The sequence below is a fragment of the Uloborus diversus genome, unplaced genomic scaffold (genome assembly GCF_026930045.1).
Source record: "Uloborus diversus isolate 005 unplaced genomic scaffold, Udiv.v.3.1 scaffold_230, whole genome shotgun sequence".
Taxonomy (NCBI): Eukaryota; Metazoa; Arthropoda; class Arachnida; order Araneae; family Uloboridae; genus Uloborus; species Uloborus diversus.
Window position 1 is genome coordinate 95,207 of NW_026558385.1, and position 22,101 is coordinate 117,307.

A 22,101-nucleotide genomic window follows, 5' to 3' on the forward strand; every position below is an offset into this window, starting at 1 on the left:
GCTATTTGTGACAAGCTTTCTACCTCATTTACTTCGGTTACTTTTTAGCTGATCGAGCTGTCTATATTTCTTTAAAATCTTCAAAACGATAGATTGTAAAACGTTAATTTGATCCGAGATAAATTGTTTTTTCTAACTTAAAGCAATGATACAATTCGCAACTTCGCTCTTTCCAAATTATCACGTTGACTGACCCATTTTCATGAAAATAAAAAGCTTAAGATTTCCCTGGTGCCAAGCTTTAAACGTTTCGCAACCTATCGGTTAACAGTTATACAGATATTTGAGGTGCTTTTCAAATTCACGTTGAATAAATTGATTATTATAATGTTTTGACCCATTTCAACTGTGTTAAACCCTTAAATTGATAAAGTAGTATCTGCAAATAACTTGAAATTGTTTTCCACATTCATGAATAGCTTGGTTTACTCCGTTTAATTTGGAAAAGTCATTTTACCAGTCTCACGAACAGGATTTTCTTAATATTCTACATATAATGTTTAAATATTTATACATATATACGTCGTATATTGGACTGAATACATTGTTTTTTACAAATATTACTCATTTTCTCCATTAAAAGGGTTAGACGTTTTACTTAAATTTAAATAAGTAACAAAAACTGAAAAATATATTTTTCATTAGTAAAATATTGGTTTCACACTGATTACATAAGTTAGGAGGAAATACTGCCGTGAGAATGTAAATGGTAGTGTACCTGTGAAAATAATTTTTTGAGATATTTGAAGAAACGTGATTTGGATTCAATATTAACAACAATGAGATGTTGGAACTTAATTTTTTTTTCTTTTTCGGAAAACAAATAAGGAAGCTTTACAATAAAGCTAAAGTACAATCGATGACAAAAATGAAAATAAAAAGAAAGCGATAAATAAATAAAAGAAATATTTGCAGATACTGCGCTTTTCTTTCCCACGGGAGAATAGCACTGACATTTAGAGCAGTTTTCATATAACGTACGATTTAATATAAACGACATTTAGAGCAGTTTTCATGTTACGTATAATTTAATATAAATAACTTTCAAAACAGCTTGCGTCATTTACATTCCATGACTTGAGATGACATTTCAATTTACAACCATTAGTCGCATTAAACAAAACGAGTTGACCTAAATACTATCATCGTGTTTATGTGTATTGAACTAGAATCAAAAATATTAAAAAAAAAAACCCTTTGGCTTTTTGAAATAAAAAAAATAGTAACAGATAGGAGTAAGTGGTGTGTACCTCGGACATATGTGTATCTTATTCCTAGGCTGATTATAGCTTTGCTTATTAAAATAATTGAATAGTAACACATGAGTAGTTTAAGTATTTGCCACTAAAGGTCTCAGTGCATACCTTTTTGTTTTGTTGAAAGCTAATCTGATTGAAGCATTATTGAAAAAGGAAATCCACCGTTCAAAAGGAAGTTTTTCCAGCTACTTTTGTGCAATTTTATTATTAAACATATATTGTTCATTCTGAAATGAAGGCCATGCATTATAAAGTCATGTTCTAACTGTAACACCATGTACTTTAAACAAAGTTAGACCGAACTGTAACATAATGTTCAGATACTTTGTTTTTTATAACCAAGTGGTGTACCTTGAACGCAATACAAGTGGTGTACCTTGGACTGGTTCAAGATACACACTTCTGCATAGTTGTTACAACTCCTAAAATTTTACTGAGCGATGGTTAACTGGGTGATGGTTCAACTGGATTTTTACTATATGATGTTACTGGTTACTGGTGTGTCAATATATGAAACTAGTAGGTACTTCTTTGCCAAGCATTTTCACTTCTTAAGAAATAAGGCTATATCCAAAGGCACTACAGAGAAAACAATTCTATAGGGGAAGACCTAAAAGAAAGTCTTGTATTTTGACCGATACACCCTAGAAAGAGCTTCTTAAAATAGAAAAGGCTAACAGGGCAATGAAAAAAGTAAAGCAAATTAAGACAGTAAACCCCCTACCAGGCCAGTTAAGAGAAAACTTGATTATTCCTCAGAGTCTGAACTGGAGAATATTAAAGATTTATATGAGGAATTCGATATTTCAGAGGAAGATTTTAATGAGCTAGAAGATCCAGATGACGTCAATACAGTAAAACTTGTGTAAGTTGACCAGTTGCGGTGCACTACTTTATTGGTCAACTTAAACAGGTGGTCAACTTACAAGGGTGGTCAACTTACAAGGGTGGTCAACTTTACAGGTTTTACTGTATTCAGAATGGTGTTTTTGTATTGGTGAAATTCGATGGCAAGAAAACTATCAAATATTTTCTTGCAGAGATTATTTCTACTGCTGATGATGAGATATGAAGTTAAATATCTGAAAAAAATACACCCAATATTATCCGGTAGGTCTGAAAGGCAGCTCCAGAAGTTAAAATTTGGAATTGATTTATCCATTTACAATCTTGGTTAGAAATAAGTATAGCTTAAAAAATTAATCTTGAGTATGGAACAGGAAGCTAGAGCATCTTGTCATTTTATTAAAAAAGAGAAACGTAATCAGGTAATAAGATCTAAATTTTAATTTATCTTTGAAACAAATAAAAAATGTATTTCGAAATTTATGTGTGGTTTACTGATTGATAAATAGTGATGTTCTTACTGAAAATCATTTTTTTTTAACCTGTTAATCATTGGTCCAAGGTACACCATCCCAAGACCAAAGGTACACCACCGGTGGTGTACCTCGGCACAAATTGCATTCTTATGTTTTTCTTTAAAAATGTAATTGAAATAAGTTAAATAAATTTTTAAAATAATTATATGTTGTGTAAAAAATCATAAAGTTTTAACTATAGGTATTTGTAGTTAGATTTGGCAAATATTTATGAAATTAAAAATTGAAAAGTGAAAATAGGTCCGAGGTACCCCACCTCCCCCTACCAGATATACCTGTTGCTTGATAATGTTTTGAAAAAAGTGGAAGGAACGGCAGAGGGAAAACCTCTTTAGCATAGTTTTTCAACCGACTTCTAAAAATGAGGTTATGACTTCGTATTGCGGCTTTTTATGTATGTTTTCGTATTATTCCAAGACTACTGGACCGATTTGAAAAATTCTTTTTTTTTTGTTTGAAAGGGTATAACTTCCCAGATGGTCCATGGTAATTTGGTTTGGATTTGATAAGGGGTCCCGGAGAAATCCAAGAAACTTTGAATTTCACACGTAATCCAGCTTACGTCACAGGTCACATGGTGTTTCCGTGACCGGTGTATTTCCACAGCAAAGGTTTTACCTTTGTCTTGAAAAAGAATTTTTGCGGCATATAAATGATTAATTTTCACCGCCTGTTAAGTTTTACTTTTAGGTGTTACTAATGTTTTACTACCCAGCAGAACAGTAAATTAAATATATTTTGCTACTTTAATAGCTGAATCAATTACCTTATATTGTTTTAAAATAAAATAACTTTATTTAGTCATTAAAATGATTTTTTTTTTACGTTTCGTTTTTTACATTAGGGGTGGTATAAATTTACTCTAAGGTTCCAAATCTTTGATTTACCCTATTTGTTCTTTAGAGAAAAGTTATGGGTAAAAAACTTAAAATTTTGTGCAATTTCCCTCAGAAACGATTAAATATAAAACCGATTGTTGAAAAGAAATGCCATAAAACAAAGATGTGTGTTTTCTTTACCGATAGTGAAAGAAAGTACTTAAAAAAATTATTATTAAGAGTAATCATAATAAAAATTTTGAATCAAGGATTCTCTGAACCAAACATAAAATTCATTCTAGTGGATTTTTTTATCTTCATCTATAATGGAAGCATTTGAAGAACCATGCGATTTTCATCACGAGTTACATGACACGTATTATTGTGAAACCTAAATTACAATTTTACAATGTACAATGTTACAATTTATAATTAACAATTTTACGACTTGCAATTTACAATTTATTTGAAGTTTGGGAAACCGTAAACATTTAAATTGTTCTAACTAAAAACTAAATCCAGTCTACTTTTCATCAGAAATGAGATGTATCAATTGTTGCACTTCTGTTAATGCTCGTTCATCGTGAGGTTTAATTAAAAGTTTTAACTGTTCTAAATCAGATCGAGCTATTACTTCAAGTCTTGACTCTGCTGAGAGCTACGTATACTCCTCCTTTCGCAAAGATCTCTTTTCGTAAATATATGACAGCTTTATCGACGGTTGTGTGATACGTATTGTTGTGAAATATAATTTACAGTTTACAATGTTACAATTTTAAAACTTACATTTTACAATTTTCAAATTAAAGTGGTTTCCGTTGTTTTTTTTTTTTTTTTTTTTAAGTGACTCGTTCATTTGCTCTCGGAAAGCGAACTTTGATTAAGTTCAGCTAATGATGAAGGTAAGAAAATTTTGTGCATATTTGCGCATTTGAAAAAGCCTTTCTTCACAGTCGTCGGAAGTTTCCAAGACGCTGTGGTCTATTTCTTTCTCTGTCGTGCTCATCTTAGTTGTTTTCAGACTCATGTGCTTGACGCTTGCCTACTCGAGATGCACGTAAGAAAGGCCTCAACGTCATATACTACATACTCTATCCTACGAACTTATTTTATACTTACACAACTAAAAAGCAAAAAATAAATTGCTTTTAAATACCCCCCCCCCTTCAAAAAACACCTAGGAACTAAAAAGCAAAAAATAACCGATTACACTTACATAATATTTCCTACCCAAACCTAGAAATGAAATTTATTTTACAATTCCAGTACAAAAATCAACTAAACTACTTAAACATCCAGTTATAAAATAAACACTTATTTTAATTATCATATAATGAATTATTTTAAATACCTAAATAATTATAAACGATCTCTTAATTTTTAATAACTTTTTGAAGTCGGAGCCTGCTATAAACTTCTACCTAACGTAACTGAGTAGATTTAGTTTTAAAGACTAATTTGGTGTTTAGTTAAATTAGTGCTTAATTCAGGATTCAGTGGGTTGTCAGTTACGTTAGGAAGTAAATATAGGAGGCCCCCACTTCATAAGGTTATTAAAAATAAAGAGATCGTATATAATTAGGTATTTAAAATAACTCATCGTATAATAATTAAAATAGGTGTTCATTTTATAATTGGATGTTTAAGTAGTTGAGTTGATTTTTGTACTGGAATTGTAAAAAAAATCATTTCTAGGTCTAGGTAAAAAATAGTAAGTGTAATCGGTTACTTTTTGCTTTTTTGTTTGTAGGCGTTTTTTGAAGGCTGTTTTTTTTATTTAAAAGTAATTTTTAAAGAAAGGAGAAAAAAGGATGCATTTATCTTTCTTTATTACAAAAAATATAGCTGTATTCCAAACTATTTTATTTTTATCGTGACTGAAATACCAATATGTTTCATTTAATATTATTACGAAGCTATATATTTATTCTGGCGTATGGTAGTTAAATGAAACACACTTAAACAACAATAATGCCAACAAAATTTAAAATAAAACACTCACCCAGATTTTGCAAAGTTTATCCAGTAAGACATAACAGCTTCTGAAAGTGACATCTCGGACTTGGTGTAGTTTTTTGAAAAGTGAGATAAAGTCCCCACAAGAGGCGCTCCAAATAAATATACCAGCTCTTCACCGTGGATGCAACCAAATCTTTGCGGAAAGTCCCCGTTTTCTGTTTGGTATCCAAAAACGTAAAAATAAGTTTTTGAACGGGTTTTGGAGTGCAAATTGCCGGCTTTAATAATCGGAGCAACCGTTAGTCCATCTCCGAGTGCTTCAAGAGTTGCATCCAGTATACTAACTGGATGCTGAACGGGTCGAGTCCAATCCGTGTACTCGTTTACGATTGTAAGAAATATTTCTTGCATGTGGTAATTGAATAAATTCCTGACCAATGTTCGGAGTAACCTGTCCCTGCGGTCTGGATCGATTCCGTGCTTTTCTTCGTTAGAAGACAAATGGTAGAAGTACTCGGCTCGGGTAACTCCAAAAAGAAGATCGTATTGACCGAACAGACTTTCTTTTTCGTTCATGGGAGTTAAAGGATCCACGGGTATTACTATTCCGTCGACGGTTGGGCCAAAAGCAGAGAGGTGTTCCGGAACCATGAGCTGCACTCGCATGATATCAGCTAGTGGGCGCTGTCTCATGCAGTCAAGCATGGCCGCACTTTCCTCCGTTGGGCATCTCAGAGTGGAACAGACCTGTCGGCCGTAGTTCAGGGCGTCGTGGGCGATAGCCCAGGGGCTTAAGGCTGAGCCGCTCTGCATGATAGCTCTTTGGAACAGTCCTAAAAATATTACAATACATTTAAGTCATGTTTTTGGTAGGTATTATTTGATACGTAAATTGCACTTTACTTAATTTTGGCTTTTAAGAACTTTTAAGAGATTTTACATGTTTATATGAGCTAAAACAGGAGTGGGTAAATATATTTGAAAGTAAATCAGTTTACGTTCTTTTGAGAACTTTTTTTATGTTGATATCAGCAAAGTGTTGAAATACATTAAAAGTTCTTGGAAATAATAATGTTCGTTCAAAAGATCGAATTGCATGTTCATTTTTTCCTCCATTCATTTCTTTTTAAGCATTTTATATATTGGGTCAAGTATAAATGTTAGAAACAAAAGTATAATTCCGTCTTAGTTAAGGTAGTAGATTTGGGAGATGGGGTTGAGGTTCCTTCTCGAGTATTTTTCCTTACTACAGACAATTTCAAGATTTCACTAGAGATATTAAGGGATCGAATGCTCTTTCCAGAAATTTGCTCAAATAAAAGGTTAAAAACGCAATTTCATGCTATATGTGATAACATTAAGGTACAGGGGCTCTCTCGGAAAGTTTTTCGCTGTAGAACTCGGGAAAACATGATTATAGACTATTTTTGGGGACGTTAGGAGAGGAATTCGTTGGTGATTTACTTTGAAAATTTTTCAAAATTGGAGTCATTAAGAAGGAGTTTTACGCAACTTCTGGTTAATTTAAGTTGCTAGGTAGCTAGCTTTCCTCCGGAAGTCTTTCGACATTGAGCACTCCAATTTAGGCTGTAACTAGTGACGCTTGGGAAATGAAGAAGGTTCGGAGGCACTTTCTGGAAAAGTTTCGTCAGTGAAGTCTGAAAAATGCAATTTTAGTCAATGTTTGGTTAAGTTTCGATAAAGAGAAGTTTTGGAAGTTTTCTATGAAAATATTTTACCAACTAAGTCTTCTAACAACTAAGTTCACAGGCTGTCTCTGGAAGTTTTTTGACCCTAAAGTTCGAAAAATACTCAATGGTACGCCTTCTTCGTCAACGTTAGGGTATCTCCGAACGTCACGAAAGTGATGTCAGGTCTTTATTTCGATTTTTGTTTTCAAAATTGAGGTCCTCAAGATGTGACATAAGGTTTAGGTTTGGGAAAGATAGAGGAAAGAGGACTTCATGCCTCCTCTTGACTCTATCGACCTCCTTCCCTTCCGAAATTTTTTTCAAGAAGTCATTTTTTAGGTTGTATGAGAAGAAAAAATTGATCGATGATTCTCCCGAGGAGTTTTCTAAAACGAAATTTAAAGCTATCTGTGCTGATACTAAGATGGAGGTGCTCGGGAGAAACCTCCGGAAATTTATAAAAGTTGAAGTCTTAGAAGCGCAAAAATTTGTCTGTGTTTAAAGACGTTTAGCGCGTAGAGAAGTATTTGGGTATCTTCTTCGGCTAAATTTGGAAATTGAAGTTTAAAGGCACAATTTCTTCTATATTTTATAGTAATATTAGGAAAAGAGTGAATATTCAGAGATCTTCTCCAGAACTTTTTCGAAATCGAAGTCTTTGAAACGCATTTCAGGCTCTCTTGGACGATGCTAGAAGACGCATTGGGGTTCGAGGGCTGTCTTCCGAGATGTTTCGAAATTGATGTTCGGAAAACATAATTTTAATTTATATTTTAATGGAATGGGTTGTCTCCAAAGGAAATGTTTTAAGCTTGAAGGCCTAAAGATGAATATTTTTTTAGTCACGTTAAGGGAATAGACAGTGTTTGAGAACTTCTCATACAAAATTTCGACCTCCGTCCTAAAAACATGTTTTAGAGCTCACTTAGGCAACGATAAATATAGATAGGTGTAGTTTCACACCAAAAGTAGTTTGAAATTGAAACGCCGAAATAAAATTTCATTCTATGTTTGTCCAAAAAAGAGGTGAATATTATGTAGGGTAGGGCGGGGCTAGTTGAGCATAGGGGTAAGTTGGCCAATCGAAATATCTCCGAAACTATACACCGGACGCTAACACGTCAAATGAAGGAAAGGCGAGGGCGCGGGAGGGGGAACACATTACGCGACCGCTAGTGGCGAATTTACGATCGAGTAAGGCACGCGTGCGCTTTGTTTATTTTGCGAAAGAAAAGTAAAAAAATCTTGTCTGTCTATATTTCTTCTGTACAGGTTAAATGTTATTCATTTTCAATCAAGTAAGTGTTAAAGTTTCATTAATTTTATGTATTTTCTATATCTATTATGGATTTTGTTTAAACTAATACAGTTTTTTTATAACCTCATTTTAAATTCAAATACTCGGGTCGGGGTATGTTGAGCAACTGTTGCTCAACTTACACCGTGATTTAAAATGATAGTGACTTTTATTTTTCTCTCGAGAAAAGCTGCAATTCTCACAGATACACCCGAGAAGAACGCGTTGCAAGAAGAACAGAGTAAATCTAGTAAAAAAGTTAAAAAGCAAAAGAAGAAAATTGAAAACAAAAAAAAGAAGAGTGTTAGTAAAAAAATACTTCAGTCTAGTGATGAAAGTGACAAAGATGAATGTATCTGCCTGGTTTGTAGCGAATTCTGGTCTAAAAGCAAACCAGGAGAGAAGTGGATCCAATGCAAAGATTGTAAAGTGTGGGCACATAAAAAATGTGTCCAAGTTACTGGCCTTCATTTCATTTGCATCAATTGCAATTCCGATGATGATGATGATTAGTTTTAGTCATTATGGATATTTTTTCTTAATTTAATCTTTATTGAAATTGAAAAAATCTGATTTTAAGTGGAAAGGCTGAATTTATTCCAAAAAAATAATCTTTAAATATGTTGCGTTTTTGTTGATTCTATTTTTATGTTTAATATCTAGAAGAATATTATGTTTTGTTTTATTTTTTAACTTAGAATTAATAAAGTAACGGTTGATTATCAAATACAATTTTTATTTCATGCCTATAAACCTTAGTTAGACTAGAATCTCTAACTGCTCAATTTGCCCCATACCCTTGCTCAACTTACCTCACCTATGGGGTAAGTTGAGCCTACTTGACTTTCTTCGTTTATACAGCTGTAACTTTTGAACTTGATCAGTCAGAAATAAATTACTATGGGCTTTTTTGTAGAAGAATAAATAAGGAATCCATCGGTATGCCACACAAGCTGTTGAGACTTATTGTGGAGGAGCTATAATCACTTGAAGAAAAAATTGCTCAACTAGCCCCGCCCTACCCTAAATTGAAAAAAAAAAAAGCTACAAAATTTTCCCCAGATATATTCGAAAATAGTGTATTAAAAATGCACTTTTAAGTAATCTTTGATGACATTAGGGGAAATCGGGGGCTCACTCAACAAAATTTTCCGAAATTAGAGACCAAAACAGTTTTAAGCTCTCTTTGTAAAAGTATTGCAGTATTTAAAATCTTCGAAAATTCGGTTTTATCCAGTGCGAGTTCCGACCTCATTGGCGGGGGGGGGGGGGGGGGGCTATAGCCCCGTTAGTATGAGAAAGAAGCCAAATATATGACTTTGTTAATTTGAAACTTATAACTTCAGGTTAAAAAACCTTGATAGCATCAGGACGAAGCTATTTCCTCCAATCCTTCCCATGCTATTGCAAATAATATTGTAAAATGTTGAAAGTTTTGACCGAATGGGAGAAGGAGCTGTAATTCCTTTAGCCTCTCCCCCTTAACTCACCATTTATACGCCACATTGTATATATTTATTTAAATATAATGCATATTTAAATTCGGAAAAGTATTGAAGTATTTGAAATCTTTGAAATTTCGGTTTCATTTAGAGGTATTTCTGACCTCATGGAGGGGTGGAGGGCATAGCCACCTTGAATAGAAGTTAAATATAAATGGATTGTTTTATTTTAAAATTTTAACTTTCAAATATAAAAAAAAAGAAAACGATTGCAGAACGAAACTGTTTCCTCCAAGCCTTTCCATTCCATTGCAGATCACAATGTAATCTGTTTTAAATTTTGACCAAATGAGATAATGGGAGCGGCTACAGTCTCCTAGCCCCCCCCCCCCCCGCCATCTATTAATTTGCCACTATATATTGTAGTTATATTTAAATGTAATGCATATTTAAATTCGCAAATGTATTGCAGTATTAAAAGTCTCAGAAATTTCGAATTTTAGTGTAAAATCGGACCTCAAGAGGGGGGGGGGGCTATAGCCCCCTTAGCCTTCCCCCCTTGAGGTCCGCCACTGACAACAAAAATAATAATAACACAATAAGTTTCCAAAATAGTCAGCACGAAAAATACAATCGAAATTGTTAAGTTACTTAAAATAATGTTTACACTATTTTTCTTGCTAGAAGAAAGTTTAACTGCTCAACAGTAGTACCATAAGAAATATATCTTACCTCTAGCCATGGGAGATATCATAAGTAAATTTACGAATGCAGCACCATGGCCTTGCCCTATGATTGTAGCGTTTTTCGGATCGCCACCAAATTCTGCTATATTTTCTTGTACCCAATGCAAGGCTGCAACTTGGTCCATCAACCCATAATTGCCTCGAGCGGATCCCTCCGTAGCAGGCAAGAAACCTAACATAGACAAATGTTGTTTGTTAATTTTGGTTTAATATTAAAAAAATGACAATATGATGAAAAGCGCGTAAGAATATAACATATACATTTAAAATTTGGCATCTCTAAGTAGTATTAGATGTATACCAAATGAATTGTATCTCATTTTTTCACTTTTTAAAGTTAAATGAATGGTAGAGATATGATACCAAGGCATATTTTTGTATTAATACTTCAAGCTTGAATTCAAGTCATTATTTCCTACCTTAGATCGTTATAAGGGACAAACAACGAAACATTTGGTAATTAACGTTTTTAGACCAGGGATAAACTAATAGGAAATTGAATTTTATTGTTTTCATTAGTAATTAAAACCTCTTAGACATTATTAAAAATAAAATACTCACACTTTTTAAAGAAGATTAAACCCAGTATAAATACAAGGTGTTACATATCCTTATTTAATTGCTTAAATATACACATGATTTCATATTAATCCAAACTATGCCATGTAATTACAAAAATCAACATTTTAAAAAAAATTGTCAATTACTGAACTTAATTTATGAACGTGTGCCAATTGTGATATGTGAAATTTATCATTTTTTACAACTCAATTTGTATCAAGGCTTGTAATGTATTATGACTATTTTGGGTTCAAGCAACTGCTTAGAGTTTCATGTAAGAGTTTAGATATTAATTCAGGCACATTAAACCTGGTAAGTGGCTCTGAAAAAATCATCTTCAACCTTATAAAAATCCTTAACAGAATTTCAAAAATTCTGAGAAATCCAAAGGTTGTTATAAGTTACGATTAACTACACAGTACTCGTAAAGAGTTAAATGTAATTCATTTGCATATCGCTATTCTACCAAGTTACAAAATTGATAGTATCGCAAAATCCACGATACATCGACATCAAGAAAGGAAAAAAAAATCTTTTTCAGAATGCATGCCCAGACTTTTGTACTCCTCACATTTGCTGAGAAGTGCCAATTTAATTCAAAAAAACGATCTAGCTCCTCTTAACGTAAACTACCAAAAAATGTTGCTTAGTCAAGTCATTGTACCTAATGTAAGGCTTTTCCTTAGAGCTTAACGGCACATAATAAATAGAAAAACAAAACAAAACCTTTCACTTCCAAACCAATGTTTCACTCCTTCGTACACGTTTTCTTTTGTAGTTCTAGGCATTAGTGCCTCTTCTTTAAACGCCTTCTGGGATTTTTTTCCCTCGTTGCGTTTGCAAAGCCAAATAATAGTTTTCTTCGGCTATCGCAGTTCATCATCCCAACTCAGCACCCGTGTTCTTTCCACATCATCATCATTAAATCGTTTTTTGTCGAGAAGCCTAACCGAAAATGGAGAAATATGAAACGCGAATAGGCGGCTGCGTTTCGAAAAATTTCTTTATCCACGACTTACGGATCAATGCCCTGAGCAGAAGGCAGCCTCATATTAGTGGTTTGGTTAATTGCCGGGGGTATTTCTGCTCATGACACGGCACCCATACAGCGATTAATAATCTTCGCGCTATAAAATATGAAGTGAAGAAATAAAAAGGAGCCTGGTAGTACTGCGTTCGCAGTGTGAGTTTTCAATTTCAAAAAATAACGAGTTCGTTTTCTTTATTTGTAAAATGAGAGCTTTACGTTTTAGTTCATGAAACGTAATATAAATAAAAATAAGGATATGCAGTTGCACCTGAACTACAATAAATGAAAGCTGCAAATTATTGCCCCTTTGGTATCTGTTTACAATAAATTGTTTCTTTTCCATAAAGTGTAATTATATCTTTCAGTAAAAACTCTCCAATGCATTTTAAGTGTTTTTTTTTTTTTTTTTTTGAGAAATCAAGATTTTTTTTTTACTACTACCGAACATATGAATAATTGATATAAAATAAAGGAAGATTTCTGCGAAACGTGAAATTTGCTCCGAGTTCTGAAGTTAATTTGAATGGCAGTTACAAATATTTTAGCTCAAACTCGAGTGCTTTTACTTAACAAAAAGCTTCTGTTTCTTATACAAGGGCAATGTCAATTTCTACTAACTTAAAAATTTTGATTAAATGCCCTATTTAGGGCGAAAAAACAAATACACTCAAACCTGTTTCTGTGTGGTAGATAGGGACGACCGAATACAAAATCGCTCAAAATTACCCTATTAAGCACTCGTTTTAAAGATAGGTTAGTCAGTTAAGTTCCATTTTGATCCACAAAAAATAGCAAAAAAAAAAAGGAAAGGAAAAAAAAACAGGTTTGAGTGTACATACGGCTAAAATCGACCTAAATGTTAGACTGAGTAACACCATTACTTTTGATGCTGGTTTACAGATCAAGGTTAATCAAGCGATACAAATGGTACAGGGTAAATCAAAATGATACCCTCGATTAAAAAAAAAATAATAAGTGGCCTCGTAACAGATTAAGTTAACTTGAATGAAACACGCATTCACTGTTAAGCTAAGCTAAAAGAGTTTTTCAAACACATTTTTATCAAAAATGAATGATCATCGTTATTTAAAAATGTTTTTTTTTTTTTTTTTTTTTTTAATAGAACTTTTTATCCATTGCAGTGAAACGCAGTAATATGCGATGACTTTCATAGGAAAGCAGAAAACATTATTTATGCTTAAAAGTAATGGGACGAAATCTGGCGTTCAGTGCAGCATTATGTCTGTATAAGAATGTCAGTTGGCACACAAATTCAAGTAAATTAGAAAACGGTGAAAAAGATACCGCCAATGGTGCTGGCAAAAATGTTTCAACAGCCATGATATGTGTCGTGTAACATGTGGTAAACGCGACACAGTGAACATTTATAAACTCAGCAATCATTTATAAATTGTTATTATTTTTTTAAAGCTTTTTCGAAAAAAAGAACAACCAATCAGAAAGATAACCAAATAACAAAACAATATTGAAGGAAATAAATAAAACGCCAAATATTCTTCGAGTTACTGTTGGTAATCATGTCAACGCGTATTTAATGCATTTTAAATTACTAATCATGTACTTAAATCCAGATAAAGATTTGCTGCTTCTTACACCACGTTCTTACAGCCATGTTTAGAAATCCAGTAATATCCAGTAATTTATGAAGTTCCCACAGTTCGTTTAAGCAATTACTATGCAGACATGCATATGCATATAAACGTAAAAGCGCAAACAATCTAATTAAACTTTTTTCTCTTTTTTTTATATTATTACCGTAAGGCATAAAAAATTGAATATTCTGTAAGAGTTACGGGTTTTTCATTACTGCCGGGTTTTTCCTAAAACTTGTTTCTTATTTTGTATTTCATTTTAACAGATTACTTGATTTTACAATGTATATGCATACACATAAAATTAACATTATCATTTCCACAATATGAACCCTTCGTTCCAAAATCCTTTGCTACTTTAAACCTATTTCCTAGCAGCCCTTTATTCTAACCAGCATTGCAAAATATATTATTTCTGCGGCGATTTCTAAAGCTAGAATATTTGTCTCAAAATTTCGTTTTTCCAGCTCTACAGCATGACAATTGCATATTTGCTTTATCCAAGCTTTCAAAAGCAACGATTTATTTGCGCAAAGAGACATTCCGGTCGAGTTCATCCTAACAAAGGCCACAGCATCAATTATGCCCCCTCCTCATCTCTTAAACGGAGGGGTTAGTTGCTTTGGGCGGTATCGCATTGATACCAAGGGAGATCTGTTTACGCATTCCCCTCCCACCCCGTTGGAAATCACCAGTCGGCCATTTTATGGAAATTGATCCTGTTACAAAGTGCGGCTCATGGTAAGAGAATTCGAAGAATTGTTCCAAGTATCTGCTAGGAGAAAAGTCATTGATTATGAGGCACTTTGGAACTACATTCTCATCTTTGTAGAAACCAGAATTGAAGTTTCTTTAATTGAATAATTTCAATGTACGAACGTGGAAACTTTAAAAATTGATTAATACTAAGCCTGAGAAATGTTAGATTTTGTTTTCAATTGGTTTATCTGCAGGCAGTTATTACGATGTAGCGATACGTCGACCTAACTTAATTTTTAAAACCGACTATTTTCTATTATTTTATTATTATAGACGAAATGAGACCCCTCTTTAGATATTTTCTTCATACATCATTTTTGTAAAATTTTATTTATTAATGGTAGCAGTAGTAGTTTTATTTTACTCCAAACTCTATCTTTAAATGTAACGATACTTGTTTTTTTGTTTTTGCGTTTTTTTAAATCAACGTAATGATATAGTACGAGCTCCGGCTGCAGAATTCTGCACTCATCGAGTATAAAGTCAAAATCAAATTTTTATATTACATTATGAAAGGGACAATGCGTTTTGGCTAGGTTGCCTAGCAAGAAGTGCCCGCAAGTATTTTTTATTAAATTAATATTGTTTGACATTTTGGGTTAAAAATGACGCATTTGTTATTGAAATAAACAATATTCGATTCCAAAGAAATATACCTTAAGAACTTAAAAAGTTATGGTTGCAAAAAAGTTTCCTGAATTGCTAAAAGATGCACGAATGCAGACATTTCACTGGTGTGAAAGATATTTTTTGCTACCAGTTTAAATATTGACTGAGCGTGTTTATTAAGTGTATCGGCTTTAGATTGGACATAGCCCGTCCGGTTTGACTAAGCTTCCAATGGGAGCAAATAAGTCACTGGAAAGCTACAGCCTTGCGAGGCAGGAATTGCAGGCAAGGAATGTTCTTGGTTCTTAATTGCAATTTTCGTGTAGCTTTAGTCGTGGTTGCTCTAATACTTCTGGAGCTTTCTTGATAAATCACGATGGTTCTAATCAATTAATTAAACCTATTTAATATTTCTAGATGGTTCACGACTGGCTTTAACAGGGGAGATTTCCTGATATTTCAGAAAGGTTACTGACTTTTATCGGAAAACGTTCCTGGTTTTTGTAAGATATGTTACTGGTAGAAATTGGGCACATCAGCTGCCTATTATTTTCCAGGAACGTTTCTGAATCGTTTTTACAGTGTAGGTATATTCTTTGGAATCGAATACAGTTTATTTCAATAACAAATGCGTCATTTTTACCCCAAAATTTCAAACAATATTAATTTGATAAAAAATATTTGCGGGTACTTCTTGCTAGGCAACCTAGCCAAAACACATTGCCCCTTTCATAATGTAATGTAAAAATTTGATTTTGACTTTATACTCGATGAGTGCAGAATTCTGCAGTCGGATCTTAGACTATGAGTTTTGTTTATGCGTTTGGTTAGGATATTCGTGTTCCCAGTGTTAAACATTTAATTTACCATATAGTATGAGACAAAAAGGGGGTTTAAAGTAATAGAATCAAATGTCAAAAAAAAAAAAATAATGATATGCATACATAGTTAAAAATAAGGAATTTAGTGATCATTTTAAAAGAAAAAAAAACTTTTACCGTTAAAGTTGAAATAAAGCGTGCGCTACAAAAAATTTAGGTAAAAAAACTCACTTTGAAAGTGTCAATTAATATACAACCTAAATAAAGTTTGGACAGTGGTTTGGATGTGAGAGACGTCAGCTTGATACGGACAATAATCACAAGGTTTTTTTTTTTTTAACCGCGGTTCACAACCTTTTTCGCTACTACCTACCCCTTCCGAATCCTAAGTAGTCCACACACCATGGAAACAATATTTTCACAACAATTACATATTAGGTGAAATAAGATGAGTTCAAAATTTCTGTTTAATAAATTAAATTACAACCATAAAACTAATGTAGATTAATTTTCACTAGCTGTTAGCGGACCTATTGAAAACTACTCGCGATTAACAGGTTGAGAATCACTGCTTCAAACTACAAGAAACAAGACGCCTTAATTTGATAGACGATCTGCTTAGAATTTATTGCGCAAAGCATGCGTTTTTAAAACGCAATGTTCGGCAATTTCTTAACTCAGGGGAAATAAGCGTGTCCTTGCAATGATTTATAAGTAAACTAAGAGAGGTAAATGTACCCGAATGTCTGTAAGAAAACCGTTCTCACTGATTTTTGCCAAACTAAAGAAAACAAAAATGAGTATGGGGATCTCGAATTCAAATTATGGACTTCGCAATCAAGAATTACGATAGGTCCTTACTCTTCGGGTTTCTTATTTCTACTAATGTCTTTTTCACCACCATAATTTAAATTCAAGGCATCAAAATATGCCTGTGAAATATCAAAATTTAAATGAATACAGCGGAATGGATGCTGGATATTATATGCCATTTACTATTTTTGCGTTAAAAGGATTGTGTATTAAAACTAGAAGGTCGTGAATAAATAATTCGACTCCGAGGCACATAGACGCCTGCATTGTAAGCAAAGAAATATAAAATCAAAAGTCGGACGCCATACAAAGGCCAAGTGAAAATAATAAGCAATTCCCAATTGCTCAAAAGCTCTGTCTAGTGGCCAGAGCAATTTGACTGCGATGGGGAGATCTCGGGCTCGAGTCCCGGCTCGGGCATGGATGTCCATAGCTTATTCTGGATAATAAATTTGCTTACTGCCTACAAATGGATTTGCTACCATTTAAAGATAAAGGGCAGTATCTGCAGATTTGCGTTTTTTAAATATTATCTTCTCACAGCAGCGTAAAGGAATTAAAAGTTAATTTTCGACAAAAACTAATTGCATAGGTACATTTGCCTTTAAATAGTCTATGAAGGTAAAAATATTGATAGACTCAACAGGGAATACATTTTATTACCTGATTTAGGTCGAAGTATGAGCATCCAACTTTACGTGATACTTTCCCATGCGATTACAGTCAGATATTCATTTTCCTTGAACTCTCATAAATAATGTGGTGAATATTACGCGCCAAATGACTCACATCATGATGCTTGATTGCTCTGGTTTTTGCTTCGCTTTTCTTCTGGGCGATGTTTGGTAACTATTTGGCAATTTATTGATGCCGGTAAAAAATAACTGGTTTTCCAATTCTTTTCGGAATTGTTTTTTCTCGCAAAAGAAATATTTTCCGGTTATAACCGAACCGGAATTTTCTGGTTCTATTCCGATCATGGTTTCGATTGATATTTTATGCTTCTTATAACGTTGAACGCTGTTGTTTGCACATATTTAAACAGGTTAAATTTTTAGAAATAACTTTTAGGAAAATAAATAATTATCATTTATAAATAGTTCTGTATCTGACTGTTGTAAAGCGCGTTAGGGGAATGTGGGGCAAAATGAAATAGCGTGGCAATGTGAAATTGCGAAATATTTACTTAACTTTTTTGGGCCACGTACCTAGTAATATTCTTACTATGTAGTAACACATGTAGTCTATTCCAGAGAAGAAAAAAATAATTCTGAAAATCAAGTATTTTCAAAAATTTGCACAAGCAGAAACACAAGCTATCTTCAAAATCGTTACTTATGTTGTAATTCTGTTTTTTCAAATCAAAAATAATTTTTGTCACTATTAAATGATAAGGTTCTTGTTATTAACATTTTGAATTCAAATTTAGAATTATCTAATATTCGGTGTTGTAGGTGTTTGTATGACATTAAACTTATTTCTACTTTTAATGTTTTGTACAGTTTGTCAAGTGGGTGAGCGAAAAAACCATTTTGTTCGATCGCATGGTTGACAACATAAAACAAAGGTTTTCACAAGTACCTGATATATTGTATTGCTTGGTTAACAACTTTTGTGCCGCCTTAAGATTGTTTGATAGTAACCCACGTTGGCATGTATGATTTCAATATAAACTAATTTCGGAAGTTTTTTTTTGACTAATTCTCGGAAGTTCAGATGCGAGGTTTTCTTCACTTACATACACAACTTGAGAACTCTATTTGCTTTTGTCAACCACCTGGAATGTGATAAAAGCTCATGATTTTGTACAGCCAAATCTTCTTCACATGTTCCTGATACAATTAACGGTGAAATGTCAAATAAATGGTGCCGAACGCGTTTTGGGCAATCTCTGGGACTGGGCTATCAATACTCTGAAAGTTAACTACCGGAAGATTCTGGCAGTCAACTAACGCAGACATATTTCATGACAGAAAACTACAAGAGTTGCAGAACTAAAACAGCTATATCAAACTAAATAATAGTGCACTGCGATCACTACTGAAAGATGCAGACTGAAAAAACAATGTAGGAAGACATCTCACGTGGTTTCAGGAAGGCGCGAATGGCGTGGAGGGCAGCGCCCCAGCCAGGCGAATAACGTTGTCTGGATTGCTGTGCGACTTCTGCGCACGAGAGTTTCTAAGGCTTTGCGCGACTGGAAAACATTGACTTAACCTGACAGCTTTTTTTTTCTATCTCATTTTCAGTTCGACTGAAAAAATACTTCCGTATTTTTTATTTAAATTCTGATTATTCATCAAATACTGAAAACTCATAAAAATGTATCTTATTTTTTGGAAAATTTTGTGGCTTAACTGCGACCGATAAATATTAGCTGATCGAAAACAAATTTAAACAATGTTTTGAGGCTCTGTGAAAAGACGTTACAAATTGTTACATTGAGAAAACGTCTAATTAAAAAAAATGTTTAAACAATCTCAAAAATGATGTTTTTTTTTATTTTGTTAATTTTAGGCCTCATGCGCGATTGGAAGATGCCAATCGATTTCCACAACTCTTTCTTTCCTATGTTTGTTTTTATAATTCGCAACTTTTCCCCGCTATTACAATTTCGAAACAGAAAAATGAGTCTTTCCGGCCCACCCTAGTGATCACACTACTCTTGGAGATACGATATTTCTATTTAAGAATTAGTGCACTATTTCACGCAAGTTCAATTTTGCAAATTTTTTGACGTCACAAGCAGTTTACTTATTTTTTTGTTGCAGTGAAATTTAATAATTTAATTTTGTGACATGCTGAATTGGAACCTGCGATTTTTGGAATAGGAAACATATCATACCATTCGGCAACTGAGAAATCCCTTACAAAATGAACTATACTTGCTTTATATATCTAAACCTGAATAAAGTTTTTTAAATTCCTTTTTCATAGGAATATTTTCTTACTTTTAGATGATTTTAGTTATTTTTTCCTTCGAAGAATATTACTGATCTTATGAAACATTTCGAATGCACGTAAGTATGCCGTGAAGAGAGATCACCTATATAACTTTTTGAATGAACGAAGTCGTTTAAATGAACGACTTGAATGAACGGTTCAAAATTATGAACGATCCTCTAATGAACGGATCATTAAAAAGAACGTCATTGCCCACCTCTAGTGCATACGAGTGCATGTACAGATGTGCCGAAAAAAACTTGTGAACTTTAAATTGGGTGATCGTAAAACAGAAATTTAGATCGAAATCTGATTTTTTTTTGTGATTGCATTTTCCTATTCGTAGAAAAAAAGAAAAGTGAAATGCTTCAAATCCCTGACAATCTTAGCAATTTATTTCCGTTTGATTTTTTTCCATCTGCCATCGGCATCGGCCATCTTTGAACAATCGGCCAACAATTGGCATCGGTCCATCTGCCAAACAAAGCCATCAGTCGAGCCCTATTACATACCACTAAATTGTTGGTCAACTATTTAGTAATAAATGAATTTAAAAAATAAGAAAATAATAAAACAATCAATACTGTTGCAATAATAATTAAATATAAATTTACAAACTTATTGTAGTAAATGGCTAATTGTAAATCTTAACAACATTTTTTAAGACTCATAATAACGCTCTTCGATTATTTATATTACGGATAGAATATGGGAACTGTTCACATGAGTCCCTACGTGCTGTGTTCACAAGTGCTCCGTCATCTACTTTAGCATTAGTTTTCAAAAATAAAGAATTTTTTTAATTAAATTGAAAATTCTTTATTTTTGAAAACTAATTCTAAAGTAGATGACGGAGCAGTTGTGAACAAAGCAGGTAGGGACTCATATGAACAGTTCCCATATTCTATCCGTAATATAAATAATGGAAAAGCGTTATTATGAGTTAATTTAAACATTGTCATAATTTTACTTAAATATTCATATAACAGTTTGCAATAACTAAGTTCAGATTATTAGTTAGTTTAAAATATGTTTTGAAAAAGACAACAGTAAATTTACATCAGCACCTGCTAAAACGAAGAAGCTGTCACCACAGCTATGTCAACTGGCTGCTTGCTCTTATAGAGCAAGGCCAAGAAGTAGGCCTGGATCTGGTATAACATGAACATTTTTCAAAAGTTTTTGCTTGACGTTATCCTAATACAACATACCATGTTCACATGTTTCCCGTACTCACATAAGCCTCCCTTTCCTATACTAATGTACATTTTATAAATTCATGTGTGCTATAATAGCTAAACCTTATCAGAATAATTTTTTTATATATTTTTTATAAATATTCATTAGTTGCAGATATACAATGTTCAGATCAAAGTAAAAGCAAAAATGTATATGGATAGCTTTAAAGCAAGATAGTCTGTTAAGTTAAAAATATTTAAAGTGTATCTCTCAGTAGAATTTTAAAAATATTACGCTTTCTTTTACTTTTACGAGAAAAATGCTCTTGATTAAAAGCTAGCGATCAAAATTAAAAATGTATTTGGTAAAAAAAAAAAAAAAAGAAGTTGAAGTGAAAACAAATAGGACGGTAAACATAAATAGATTGTGTAGGATTCGAGGTACTTAAGTTTTTTCTATCGAGGGAAGCTTATGAAGATTAATTAAAGGTTTCCTTTTACACTAATTTTTAATCTAGAGGAATGCTTCAAAAAATTAAGCATTAAGATGTTAAAAAATACGCACAAAAAATCGTAAAAAAAATAATGATATGGTCTTTTAAAACTTTACTTTTAGAGAAGCTATGAAATATATACAGAAATACGCATGTATCTATTGATTGTTCTCTTTTTATTTTGCCCCCCCCCCCCTTGCAAGAAAGGATTTTAATTTTAATACAGCTTAATTCTTTTGTGGGAAAAAGAAAATACTTTAGCGTTTTATACTAGAAACCACATTAAGATTAGGTAGTTTAAATTTGAAATTTTATTAGTTATTAATATTCTTATTTAGGTTTTTAGTAACTGTAATATAAGAACGTAAGCTTCCAAAATTAATATTCAAGTTTATTTTTTGACAATGCTGTGAAAATTGAAAATGTATGCAAAAAATTAAATAATGGTACGTAAAATGGGCAGAGAAAGATGCGTCCAGGTGTACGATATGTGCAAGTGGCACTTATGAAGCTAAATAACTACTGGTGCCAATGTTTTACTAAGTGAGTTTCCAAATGTTAAGTATGCAAGGCGAACAGAGGAATGAGATACTCTAATTTCTATATTCTTAAAATGCTTACGAAACTAAGTTTGGCTATATCAACTAGAAAGCTTGCCTATTCCTAGACGAGACAAATGATATCAT

General features: G+C 32.9%; 1 protein-coding gene across 1 annotated transcript in view; it reads right to left on the reverse strand.

Annotated features, from left to right (window-relative positions):
* LOC129233183 (neuroligin-2-like) overlaps window positions 1–22,101 on the reverse strand; it is a 68,869-nt gene that overhangs the window by 44,651 nt on the left and 2,117 nt on the right. Inside the window, exons 2-3 of the mRNA XM_054867248.1 lie at window positions 10,581–10,766; window positions 5,462–6,251 (exon numbers count right to left, since the gene is read on the reverse strand). Of these exons, the coding sequence (XP_054723223.1) occupies window positions 5,462–6,251; window positions 10,581–10,766 (976 nt within the window). The remainder of the gene's footprint in view (window positions 1–5,461; window positions 6,252–10,580; window positions 10,767–22,101) is intronic.